At 41.8% G+C, this 12976-nt stretch overlaps 1 protein-coding gene across 3 annotated transcripts in view; it reads right to left on the bottom strand.

Annotated features, from left to right (window-relative positions):
• RELN (reelin) overlaps positions 1 to 12976 on the bottom strand; it is a 538293-nt gene that overhangs the window by 145671 nt on the left and 379646 nt on the right. For all 3 annotated transcript variants that reach the window (XM_070071183.1, XM_051849694.2, XM_051849695.2), the window contains exons 18-20: positions 11509 to 11742; positions 10666 to 10827; positions 4528 to 4764 (exon numbers count right to left, since the gene is read on the bottom strand). In XM_070071183.1, the coding sequence (XP_069927284.1) occupies positions 4528 to 4764; positions 10666 to 10827; positions 11509 to 11742 (633 nt within the window). The remainder of the gene's footprint in view (positions 1 to 4527; positions 4765 to 10665; positions 10828 to 11508; positions 11743 to 12976) is intronic.

Here is a 12976-nt window from a genome sequence, read left to right as displayed (position 1 = left end):
CCTCAGGGATGGCCAGGCCACCTGCGGCTGATGTGGAAAATTAGGCCTCAGAGATCCACCCGTCATCTCATCACATTCTACCCAGGGCTCCCCCTCCCCCATGCTCTCTGTCACTCCCAGCTACTTGTAGTTCTTGCATGTTGCTCCTTCAACTCCTCTCTGTTCTCACTGCTTTAGCAAAGTTCTCTTTCTAAAAAAAAAATAACTTGAAAACATTTAGTGATAGTGATTTCCTTGTGTGAACAAAGAAAGCTTTAGTTCAAAAATAACTCTAAACCTAACAAGGAATGAATATCTTCTATTGTGAAGGCACACAAAAGCACCCTGGAAGCACTTAACACTGCTTCAAGTCTCATCTATTGCTAAATCTTCTGGATTGGTATTTAGATTGGAAGATAATTGACCAAATAAAGTATAGACACTGTGATCATTTGCTCACACAGTCCTCCAACCCTTTCCTCCCAACCAAATCTAGTTCATGCGAGAAAAAAAATCTTATTTAAAATATCTATCTTGATCTCTTTAAGTTTCAGATACATACTCTTGTGCATTGCTAAAGCAACATTATGTTTATTAGCATTTAAAATTCAGAAAAGTTGCTCACGTTGTGGAACTAAATGCAACACGGAATACAAGAATGATGTTCTCACTCGAATATCCAACTCATAGCCCATTTCTAGGGGTGGCAATGGAGTAAGGCTGGGCTAGAGGGCAGTGGTTAGAGCTGGAATAAAGGTCACAGTTGGCCCTAGGTCATGGAGGGGATGAAAGACAAAGATATGGTAAGAGTCCTGGATGGAGTTGGAAGTCAAGGATGTCTGTTGTTCATCATTTAATGACAAAACTCATTTATCTCCTACTTTGATACAGTTGCTTCAATGCTACCTTCTATTTCTTTTTTTAAAGATTATTTTATGTGAAAGAGTTACAGAGAGAGAGGTCCTCCATCCATTGGTTCACTCCCCAAATGGCAGCAATGGCCAGAGCTGAGCTAATCTAAAGCCAGGAGCCAGGAACTTCTTCTGGGTCTTCCACATGGGTGCAGATGCCCAAAGACTTGGGCCATCTCCCACATGGATGCAGATGCCCAAAGACTTGGGCCATTCTCTTTCTCAGGCACATTAGCAGGAAGCTGGACCAGAAGTAGAGCAGCAAATACTTGAACTGGGTGCCCATATGAGATGCCAGTGTGGCAGGCCGGGGTTTTAACCTGCTATGCTGCAGTGTCAGCCCCAATGATACCTTCTTAATACAGCCCTGGCAAGACACACTCCAAATTCCTCATTTGTTAAAATGGCCCTGCTTTGATTTTCCAAGTTTCTAAGGGGGCAGCATCAGAATTTGAATTCAGGTCTAGGTTCCCCAAACCAAACATGAGAATTGCTAAAAACAACTGCCAGATCTAACATACCATGACAGCCATCTCCTCACAACTGCAGAGACCTGAAAACCAAGGTTAAGCAAGTATAATATGAAGGCAATGTCTTTCCCACCTGTTGGATCTATCTGGTTTATTAGAAACAACAGAAGAATATCTATGTCCCATGGAATTATCACTAAGAGTGTTAGTCAGCTGCAATCTTTAATAAACCATAATTAGAATTATTCCCTTAGTGATCTTAAAAGACATGTAAGAGACTGTTAAAGATAATTTTCTTTAAAAAAAAAACAGTTACTGATGGTAGATACTATATGCAGAAGAAAGTATTGCAAAAGAATTAAAAGCAATTCATTTCTCCGTTGGAGAAAAGTACTCTAGGATGACACACTGTGAAAGTGATTTATAGCATATTGACTGTCGTTCTTCTAATGAAAAAGCAATTGTCCATGTTTTCCCCGGAGAACACTCTCAGGAACAACCAGCCAGGCTCACGGAAAGTCGTGAGTTAGAAAATGAGAAACAAATGAACTCACAGCTGGGAAAAGCCAACAGTGATTAATTTAACGCCAGTCATTTGTGCAGACCATGTCTACATCTCAAAATTCCCCTTGAGAGAAAGGTCACTGAAGGGCAGAGGCCACACAGTTAAATACGTGTAAGGAATTTCTGCCTAATAAGATATCAGGTGCCACCAATTTTACATTAAAAAGCTCTGGTTTGTTTTAGGACGAGGTGGGTATAATTAATAGTCAATATCATCACTTGAACTTCAACATCATAACAAATGGTTCTGAAAAACATCCTCAAAGAGAGTTCACATTGAATCTTGGACAACATGTATTCTTAAACAGTGGCGGAGAGCACACGGGGCCATTCAAAGGGGTTTTGTTCTGACTCATTGGCTAAGAAAATGGGGACCAGTTTGAGATCTTCCATGTCGCTTCATTTTAATGTGCAGTGGGCGTTTTTCATGTCCTTATTAAAGCAGTGAATGTGTTTCTCTAGTCTCATTATCACTGCCCGACTATACTCTCTGTAGTTTCATAACCAGGACAGCTCCTTTTCAATGCAGGGATCAGAACGCCAAATCGGATTGCTCACACGTGGCTGTTCATAAAACTCCCGCCGTGAATGCTGAAGGTGCCCATGGGGATTGCACAATTATTTATATTTCCTTATGGTTTCCTATAATTACTGTGATTGTACTTGCACAAAGTCAATGTGTCTCCACCAATTCAAGCAGTGGTGGGTTAGGAATATTCATCACACTTGTGTGAAAGGATATTGTTCATAGAAATTAAAGTGCTGTTATCATACATTCAACCCAAGTGCTAAATTAAAATGCTCAGCAACTTTGGAGTTTATTTGAGCAGATGTTAACTATTTATGAAAATAAACATGATACAGGACTTGCATTCGTGATATGATCCTTTGTTGTATTAAAAGTGCTGAGGAAAAAACCTACAGTGCACACTTGAGGGACATAACAGTTTGTGGTACATGATCAATCTGAATTACAGTTCATTTAGGTCAACTGAGATTTTTGGAAGCACAAAATTCTATGAAATCTCAGTTGGTCTACATCTTTCTATGTTCTGGCTTTGTTTCACCCCTTTATGTTTTTTAAGGTTCCAAGATTCAGCAAGGACAACCCCCAAAACACGTATTAGAGGCCACCGAATAGAAGCCACGCAATACGACCTTTCCTGCTTTGTCAAACAGAAATTCCGTTCTACCTAGTCTGACTTGCTTGCAGCCCAAGTGCCCAGCTGCACTTGCATTCCATTAGCTGTCATTTTGTCTCCAGCATTTTCGCCTGCTGTGTGTGAGATGTGACTCTACACGCACAGTTCCTACCACACGTAATTTTCTGTGCAGTGGTGTGTAAAATTTACCTCTAATTATGATAAGGTCACTGATGGGTCATTCATGATATGCTCTCGGGAGACACCGGCAGTGACTAGCTTTCAGTGAGGTTCATCTGGAGGAATTAAATTGGTCTGATGATGAGTCAATAGAAAATAAAAGTGTCTTGGAAAATTATTCCTCAATCACAGTTATGGCCCTAAAGGTACCTCCAGAGAGGCAGTGAGCACCGTGGGGAAGGCTGGGGGTTTTGAAACGATGCAGGGGTGAGTTTTGATCCAGGCTCTCTGGGCCTAGAAGACCTTACATGACACTGTTTCTGGTCCATCCTTGACGTCTGTTCCCTCAGTGCCTGCGCTTCAGTACCACTGGCCTCCTTCCTGGCCCCTGAGCATTCTGTGGTCACTCCTGCCTGGGGGTTTTCGTACCAAAGTTTCCTGATGTTGGGATTCTCTTCCTTCAGCTCTTCCTGTGTTGTTCCTGTTCTTCCCTCTGTCTTCCCTGTTCTTTTACCTTCCGATCAGTGAATGTATCACACCCGCTGTCCAAACCATCCAAAGGCAGCCTCTTCCCAGAGGCCACTGGGGAGTCCCTCTGGCTCTCTGCCTCAGTTCCTCTCACATCATCTTACTGATGCTCACAGAGTACTAATCACAGTGGTAATCATTTAGTTACTGTTCTTTTGTATCAGTAAATTTGCACATGACCACAGAGGGAAAACAAACTAAAAACAAAGAGTGTCTTAATTAGGATATCCTAAAATCTCGAGACCTCACTGGCATTAACTAAACAAGTCATTGGTTCAACATTGTTTGGCAAAATGGATTAAAAAGGAGATCTTAGTTCATAAGTTAGGAATGAGAAACAATGTCTTGAACTTTATGTAAGATGGCATGAAAACAAAACTACTCAGAAGAAATTTTATTAAAACAGTCACTAGAGTGATTTCAAATTTCATACGATCACTGTGGTCTTCACTAACTATGCTAACTACTAACACTTTTTGAAAAAGGTTTTTACCTGCCCCTGTAGGAAACCAAAACTTGAGGTTAATAAGTATGGTGAAATTTTATATTTCTTCAAATCTGTGAGCATTTTATTCTCTGCCTGCCTTCCCAAGGCATCTCACATGTCAACAGAACATCAACTTCTCAGCTGGTTCACGTTCAGCAAACACCTGACAACAAATGACTGATTGCTGAATGGAGCAGATACGGTCCTCACGGCCCAGATGCCAGTGTAAACTGCAACAGCAGTGACAACCACAATGAAATCCTTACCAGAGGGTCCAGTCGTGGCCACAGTATGGCTGAACGTTTCCAAGGTAGAATCCCAGAGACTGCGTGACCTCTACGAGGTTGGCGAAGTCAAGACTGATGCTGTTGAAGAGCACAGACGTCATGATTATCTCATCAATGGCCCACACATCTTCTCCCTGGGAAGAATGGTACGGCTGCCACCATCTGAACTGGATTCCAAACTGCCTTGCATCATCTGGCAGTTCTACGGAGATTATTCTAAAAAAAAATAAAAGTTCAGATTATTTTAAACACAGATATTTTAAAACACAGATATTAATAGTAAAATAGTTTTCCTTAAAGGATAATAGTTTTTAAAAATTCTATCAGAAACATTCTTTTGAGGTTTCCAATTTCCTGTCTGACCCCAACAAAGTCTTCCAAATAGATTACAAAATGTAGCTTTGCTTTCACTGATCTGCCCCCCAAAAAGCTAAGCTGATAAAATCCAGTTGTCCAAATGACAGGATGCATCACAGTGTGGGAGGGACATTGGGTAGCTTGTTACATATATTTTGGCTTTGTGGTTGGAACCACGGCACTGCCTCATTCCCATGAGTTTAGCATAGTGCACACAGGTCACTTGCTGTGTCATGGCAGCTATGACAACAAACCTGTATCTGACAAATGGGGGAGAAAATTAAGACTAATATCTAATTTCCAGGAGCAATTATTGTACACAGCAGCAGGCACCATATATTAATTGCCACTGCAATGACATCTACTTGAAAGCTCCATAAATCATGGTGCCATGCTGCTCACATCCACACACAAGGTGAGATGGGAAACAAATGGTAAATGCAACATTTGTCTCCATCAACGTACAATTAAACACCTTAAACACCGGGAGAGGCGCCTGCATGAACTGCACACTGAAGGGACTGAGTTTTCTTTTCCTGAGTGAGCAAAGAAAAACTTTCTAAGCCAAAAGACTAGCTGTATAACTGATACATAAATCTAAAAACTTCAATTTCCAAGCATGGATTTACTAAGAAATAAGATCGACTTTCATACCTCCACTGAGTAAAGAAACATGTAAAACTATATCTTGGAAGTGTAATTTCTCACCTATCAAAAGGTTTTAAAATACTACCTATTTTTCCTTTAAATAATTTGTACATGAAAATGTGGGTTGAATGGGTCACCAGACCCATATTATGGTGGTTACATCTGCTGCCCATGTTGTATGTAGCTAAAATTCTCCAAATGTTACAGAGTTGTTCTGGTTTTTGTTTTTTTTTGTTTGTTTGTTTGTTTTTTTAACAGAAGATTTATTTATCTATTTGAATGGCAGAATTATGGGGGCGGGGGAGGGAGGGAGGGAGGAAGGGATGAAGGGAGAGAGGGAAGAGAATCTCCCACTCGCTGGTTCACTCCTCAAATGTCTGCAACAACCAGGGCTGGACCAGGCTGAAGCCAGGAGCCAGGAGCTTCATCCAGGTCTCCCACATGGGTGCAGGGGACCAAGGACTTGGGCCATCTTCTACTGCTTTCCCAGGTGCACTAGCAGGGAGCTGGATCAGAAGTGGAGCAACCAAGACTGGAACTGGTGCCCAAAGGTATGACTGAAGGTGGGGGCTTTACCCACTAAGCCACAGCACTGGCCTCTTCCTTTTGTTTTCTAATCTTGAAAAAGCTTTAAAAGGCAAACCTCTGCCTTCAGTTAATGGTGTCCAAAAAGTGAATGGACATGGTTAAACTTCCAGGTCCCTCAGTATAGGGATGGGCTAAATGGCTGGAATCATCGCTTACAAAAGTGTCTTGAACTTGATGGCACTTAAGTTGAGAAATAAAGTTTATATTTTTATTATTATTTTAAATTTCATTTTCAACATACTTTTTAAAAGTCCACTCATACTATTTGTATACCCTTGCTAAAGACGGGAATCCAGAGACAGAGGAAGGTTAAACCTCCTGTTTGAGGTTAAACAGGTTCTAAGTGACAAAGCCAGGATTGGGATCTAGAGAGTTCTAGAACCTTCCTTGTAATTTACACATCATACTGTGGACTGGGTGGGAGTTTCTACTGATTTCACTGCTTTTTACAGACCACAGTGGCTGGTTTAAAGAGCTCTGGGAGAGTTTGAATGGGAAATTGTTATTCCTCCATGAGAACCCAGAGACTTGGGTTAACTTTCTGTCTCAGTCTTCCTTCAGTGGGTAGGTTTTAAGCTCATGGATTTCTTTTAAAAAATGCTTTATAGTGGTATGTGCTAAGGATGACCTGATAGACACAAAGAGGAGATCAAGTATAATAATCAGACACAAAAATAGGGGTGGATGTTCCACATAGCAATAAAGACACCACCAGGACACCTGCATCCTACATTAGAGTGCCTGGGTCCCACTCCAGCTCTACTTCCAATTCTAGAGTCCTGCTAACATGTGCCCTGGGAAGCAGGAGGTGCAAGGCCCAGTTACTGAGTTCCTGCCGCCCACATGGGGGACCCAGGTTGAGTTCTAAGCTCCTGTGTTGCATGTATCTGGGGGAGATAACGAGAGAACTAGGATATGGAAGATATCTCTACCCTCCACTCAAAATGAAAATAAATATTTATAAAGAAAAAGATATAACTTCTGTATATCAAGATAATTAAACATGAATCTTAATGAAGAATGGGATGGGATGGGAGAGGGACTAGGCGGTGGGACAGGACTGGGCGTGGGAGGAGGGTATGGGGGGAAGAACTGCTATATTCCTAAAGCTGTGCCTATAAAATTTGTATTTATTAAATAAAAGCTTTCTAAAAAAAGGGACATAAAATAAACTAGGTTTAGAGTTCAGAATAATTTTAAAATAAAAAGTCATATAATTAAGAAAACTGCCAGAATAATTTTAGTTTCACTACTTATATAAAATTTGGCATTAATAAAAGTTCAAATTAGTTCACAGGGCATTCTAGTTAGTTTGAAATAAAAAGGCTTGGGTATATTACCATAATTTAAATTTTATAAGTAACAATCACATAGAGTTCTTTTATTTATTGAAGGAATCATAGATAAAGCAAACAATCTGAAATTGTCTAGGAGTAATAGGGGGTAGCCAAACTAGCATATTTAATTTATGGATCGCACATTGTTTTTGAACAATCATGGCATAAAGAAACAAAATTTAATTCTAAGCCATCACAGGCAGCAATTGATACGAAAGGAAATGCAGCAAATGGGTAAAGGCATCAAGATATATTTAACTCTCTTATGAAGAACCTGCATGACTTGTATTATTTATCATAAAAAATGTAATTTAGGATCTAGGATATATCAAACTCTACTTCTGCCATGTCATCTGTTACTATTATTTATAAGAGTGAGAGGGAGGGAGGAAGGGCTTCTCTCTATAGGAAATGAAAATATTTTGCTACCACTGCCACGTAACCCTCTTTACAAAATCTCTACTGCGATCCTAATCTTTCAAGCTATGCACATCCCTAATACTGCAAAGCCACCTCAGTTCTACTTAGAAGAAAAATGTTGCTGTCAAATGGCAGGCAAGATTAAACACACTTTTGCAATAGCACATTAAATGTGTAATTATTTTTCATATCAACAAAGATTAATTAAACTTCAAGATACAGATTGATGACTGAATTTTTCAGCTGTCCATCCTTGTTGGAAAAAAAATAAATGAGTTTTGGGCCAAGTTAGCTTAGGACGGTGATATTTTCTTCTTGCCTTTATCATTTAACATCTTGAGTTTTGCTGCATTTCTTTTAATATTTACTAGGTAGAGTCTGTGAAATGGCTCTTTAGGACTTCTGTGTCTCCACTGAATGAGAAGTCCATTTTTTAGCCCTCCATTTAAAAATTATTTTATTTACTTGAGAGGCAGAGAGAGAGAGAGAGAGCTGGAGAGAGATACCACAATTGAACCTATTGGTGGGGTTCACTTTTGAAAGAAACCCAACAGCCTGTGCTGGACCTGGCTTCCAATCCAGGTCTCTCATGTGGGTGACAGAAACCCAATCACTTGAGCATCAGCACTACCTCCCAGGGTTTACATTAGCAGGAAGCTAGAGTCAGAATCCAGAGATGGGTATCAAACTGCGGCACTGTGAAATGGGATACAGGTGTCTTAACCAGCTGCTTCACCGTTAGGCCAAATGCCAGCTCCCAACCTTACATTTTTACCTGCACAGGGTAAACAGCTGTGTTGTGTATTACATCTTGTATTTACATGTCATAACAGTTGTTCACCATCATTTCTGTAACATGCTAGAATGTTCTTAATGAAAACTGAAGTTCTTATTTATCTATAAATACTTAAATATAGGGGCAGTGGTAGGTAAAACTGTAAAATATTTCAGGGCTGGAGTTGTGGCACAGCAGGTAAAACAGTTGCTTTGCAACGCTGGCATCCCATACTGGAGTGCTGGTTTGAGTCCTGGCTGCTCTGCTGATGTGCCTGGGAAAGCCCAAAGACCTGGACCCCCGCCACCCATATGGCCCAGCCGTGGCCACTGCAGCCATTTAGGAGTGACCTGGCAGAGGGAAGAGCGATGTGTGCATATGTGTGTGTGTCACTCGGCCTTTCAAATAAACAAGCAACTAAAGTAAATCCTGTAAAAAAATTCAGACTCTGTGAAGAGCACCATCAGTAACACTCCTCCTCCTCCTTGAGCCCTGTCTTTCTCGCCTCCCGATGATTCCAACGAATACCCAGGAAGGAAAGCGGTGTCCCTGCTTTGTACATGACTGGGGTGTAAGCCCCTCCTCCAGTGAAGTTTTCCATCCTCCTCGTGCCTCATGCTTTCCACAGGAATGTCAGCACCTCCAGGAGGGGGAGGGTGATCGGATACGTCTGAAATCACATCACTAATGTGGCTGCTCCTCTGCCCAGGGGGAAGGATCGCTCTGACAGGTGTTGAGAATAGGACATGAGGGCCGGTGCCGTGGCTCACTTGGTTAATCCTCCACCTGCGGCGCCGGCATCCAATATGGGTGCCAGGTTCTAGTCCCGGTTGCTCCTCTTCCAGTCCAGCTCTCTGCTGTGGCCCGGGAGGGCAGTGGAGGATGGCCCAAGTGCTTGGGCCCTGCACCCACATGGGAGACCAGGAGGAGGAAGCACCTGGCTCCTGGCTTTGGATCAGCGCAGCACCGGCCGTGGCGGCCATTTTGGGGGGTGTGTGAACCAATGGAAGGAAGATCTTTCTCTCTGTCTCTCTCTCTCATTGTCTATAACTCTACCTGTCAAATTAAAAAAAAAAAAAAAAAGGAGAATAGGAAATGAAATGCGTAAGCTATAGGAAAACAGAAGTGGCCTGGCGGAAGAACTGCAAATATCTCATGCTCCACACTGGCCAGAAATTCTGCACCTGCTAGAAAAATCTCTCTGGGCTCTTTATATAATTATAGCATGTGTGAGTTTTAAAAACATACTGCTTATCAGATTTTATCAGTTATCATATAATTAACTGTAACATATTGTAATATATTGCTAAAATTTTTTAACAGTATGTATGATTTATTGTTACACTGAAATCCAGGGGCTGGCGCTGTAACACAGCAGTTAAAACCTCAGCCTGCAGTGCTGGCATCCCATTTGGGTGCTGGTTCGAGTCCCAGCTGCTCCATTTCTGATCCCGCTCTCTGCTATGGCCTGGGAAAGAGAAAAAGCAGTAGAAGATGGCCCAAGTTCCTGGGCCCCTGCACGTGTGTGGGAGACCTGGAAGAAGCTCCTGGCTCCTGGCTCCAGCTCTGGCTGTTGCAGCCATTTGGGGAGTGAACCAGTAGATAGATGATCTCTCTGTCTCTGTCTCTCTCTCTCTCTGTCTCTGTAACTCTGCCTTTCAAATAAATACATTTTTTTAAAAGAAATCCTATCTAGCAATTTCCATCATAGTTGAATAAGGAAAATGTTAACTCTTTTCTCTTCCTTAATTATCAAAGCATTTCCCTTAGCTGCACGTTTCAAGATATGCAAATAAATTTCTTCAAATTACCAGAAATCAGTGGGACAAATGGACTACAAGAACATGGACTGCTAGTTTTTCATTGCACGACACATTAATTTCTGTCTTCTCAACTCTCAATGGAAAAATACCTGGGATCTTGAACCACTTGAATAATTTCCCCAGGGAGGAGGCATCACTCTCTCATTTTCCCAAATGCTTCCCCACATACCTGGGCTCATGATAGCTGAGATAGGAGTAGTGCTCCAGCAGTTTCCAAGTGATCCCGTTATCATACGAATAGTGCAAGAGAACCCCTTCTCCAGGCTGGTCCGGGGCTTTGCATGTGCTCAGGACAGACTTGCTCCCCAGCCTCAGTGTGAACTGGAGAAACCTGGACACAAATCATCCATCATTAACCTGTGTGTGTAGGCACTTCTGACCATAATGTTCATTTTGGCTATTAAATAATTTCAAGCAAATTTAAATGAACTTGCCCAAGGTGGTGGGTTTCCACGTGAGATGTAGGGACACATGTAGATGTGTAGGGGCAGATGTAGATGAGGTAGATGTGCATATTTTGTAACAGACATATCGGTAAAAATATAACTGCTCTTACACTTATTTACTACATTACACTACACTATAATATTCGCATACTATATTTTTGTGTACATACGCTTACAGTGCCAATCACTCCTTTACTGCATTATTTATAAGGCACTGGGGGCAGGGAAGATGTAGGGTAACTCTAATCAGCTCTGCAAGCTGTCAAATAAATAAAACCACATAAATAATTAACCAGCCCTTGGCTTAAGAACACAGTTCTGATGCTAACATCTCATATTTTGAAAAAATAAACAAACAAACCTAGTCCATCATTAGTATCTCAGAGTCATTGGTGAGCCTTCTGATTTATTACAAACCAGAGGAAATAACCCCAAATAAACCATAAGCTTCCCCCATCCTAGCTAAAAATTGGCACATCTACAGCAGTGAAAAGGAAACACATAAAAATTAAAAATATATCTAAATCCAACACACGCGTCTGTTTGTGTTATGTGCCTTCACGTACCTGGACTGTGAGCTGTCAAGGAAAGACGTGATGAGCTGACGCCTCCCGTCTTTGTTGAAAACCAGGGCCTTCCCACTGGCCAGGACGCCGCACCCAAAGCTGACTTCAGCACCACGGATAGAGTAAAAGTTATGGTAGGAGGACAGTCTGGAACTTCCAAAGCTTTCGGAAATAAACATTGGGAATGTCTGCGATGCCATCTCACACGCTGGGCCCGAAAATCCAGGGTCACACCTGAGGGAACATGACGGAAATAAAGCCCTTTCAGAGATTTGGAATCTGCTCTGGACAGGAGCAAGCACAGAGGCCAGGACTCCAGGATTTGCCAGAATGGTGAAGGAGGCTCATTAGCCATTGGAGAGCACCCAATGAGAAGACTTGATAATGGACAGTTGACCGTAAATATCCCAGAAGACTGGAGTCTACGCAGCTCTGCTGTGGACAGCTTACAACTGAGGCAGAAATTCAGTGTCCATCTTCAACCAATGGCAGCAGTTGATTTGAAATGCATCTATGTGTGCATTTCCAACTTAAAAACTTGGTAAAACTTATGTCATATGCATACATAATGGATTCACAATGATCTTAGTAAATTAAAAGAAACAACAAAAATTAAATTCTTTCAACAAGAAATCTAGAATACAGTTTATTTAAGATCACATGTAGGGGCTGGCATTGTGCACAGTGGGTAAAGCCACTGCCTGAGATACTGGCATTACATATGGGCATACCAGTTTATATCCTGGTAGCCCCATGTCTGATCCAGCTCCCCTGGGAAAAGCAAAGAAAGATGGTCCAAGTGCCTGGGCTCCTGCCAATCATGTGGGAGACCTAGATGAAACTCCTGTTTCTGGCTTTGGTCTGGCCCAGTGTTGGCTGTGGAGATCTGGGGAGTGAGCCAGTAGATGGAAAATTCTCTCTCTCTCTCTCTCTCTCTCTCTCCCAATCTCCCTTCCTCTTTGTAACCCTGCCTTTCAAATACATAAAAAATCTTTTAAAAATGTTTAATTTTATTTATTTATTTGAAAGGCAGAGAGAGAGAGAGAGAGAGAGAGAGAGAGAGAGAGAGAGAAAGTCTTTTCTTTTCTGGTTCACTCCCCAAATGGCTACAATGGCTGGGACGATCTGAAGCCAGGAGCTGGGATCTTCTTCCAAGTCTCACATATGGTTGCAGGGGCCCAAGGACTTGACTCTGGGCCATCTTCACTGCTTTCCCAGGCCATAGCTGAGAGCTGGATCAGAAGTGGAGCAGCCAGGACTCAAACATCCCATTTGGGATGCCAGCACTGCAGGCAGTGGCTTTATCCACTACACCAGAGCTCCCGCCCCCAAATAAATATATCTTAAAAACTAAAAAGTGAACACATAAAATTATAAGCTAGAAATCATTTTAAATATTTCAAAACTATTTGAAGATAAATCTGTATTCCAAACCTATATTGGCACAGTAGAGGGAATGTGTACACGA

This window comes from Oryctolagus cuniculus, chromosome 3 (genome assembly GCF_964237555.1).
Source record: "Oryctolagus cuniculus chromosome 3, mOryCun1.1, whole genome shotgun sequence".
NCBI lineage: Eukaryota > Metazoa > Chordata > Mammalia > Lagomorpha > Leporidae > Oryctolagus > Oryctolagus cuniculus.
This window is presented reverse-complemented; position numbering and strand designations above follow the sequence as displayed.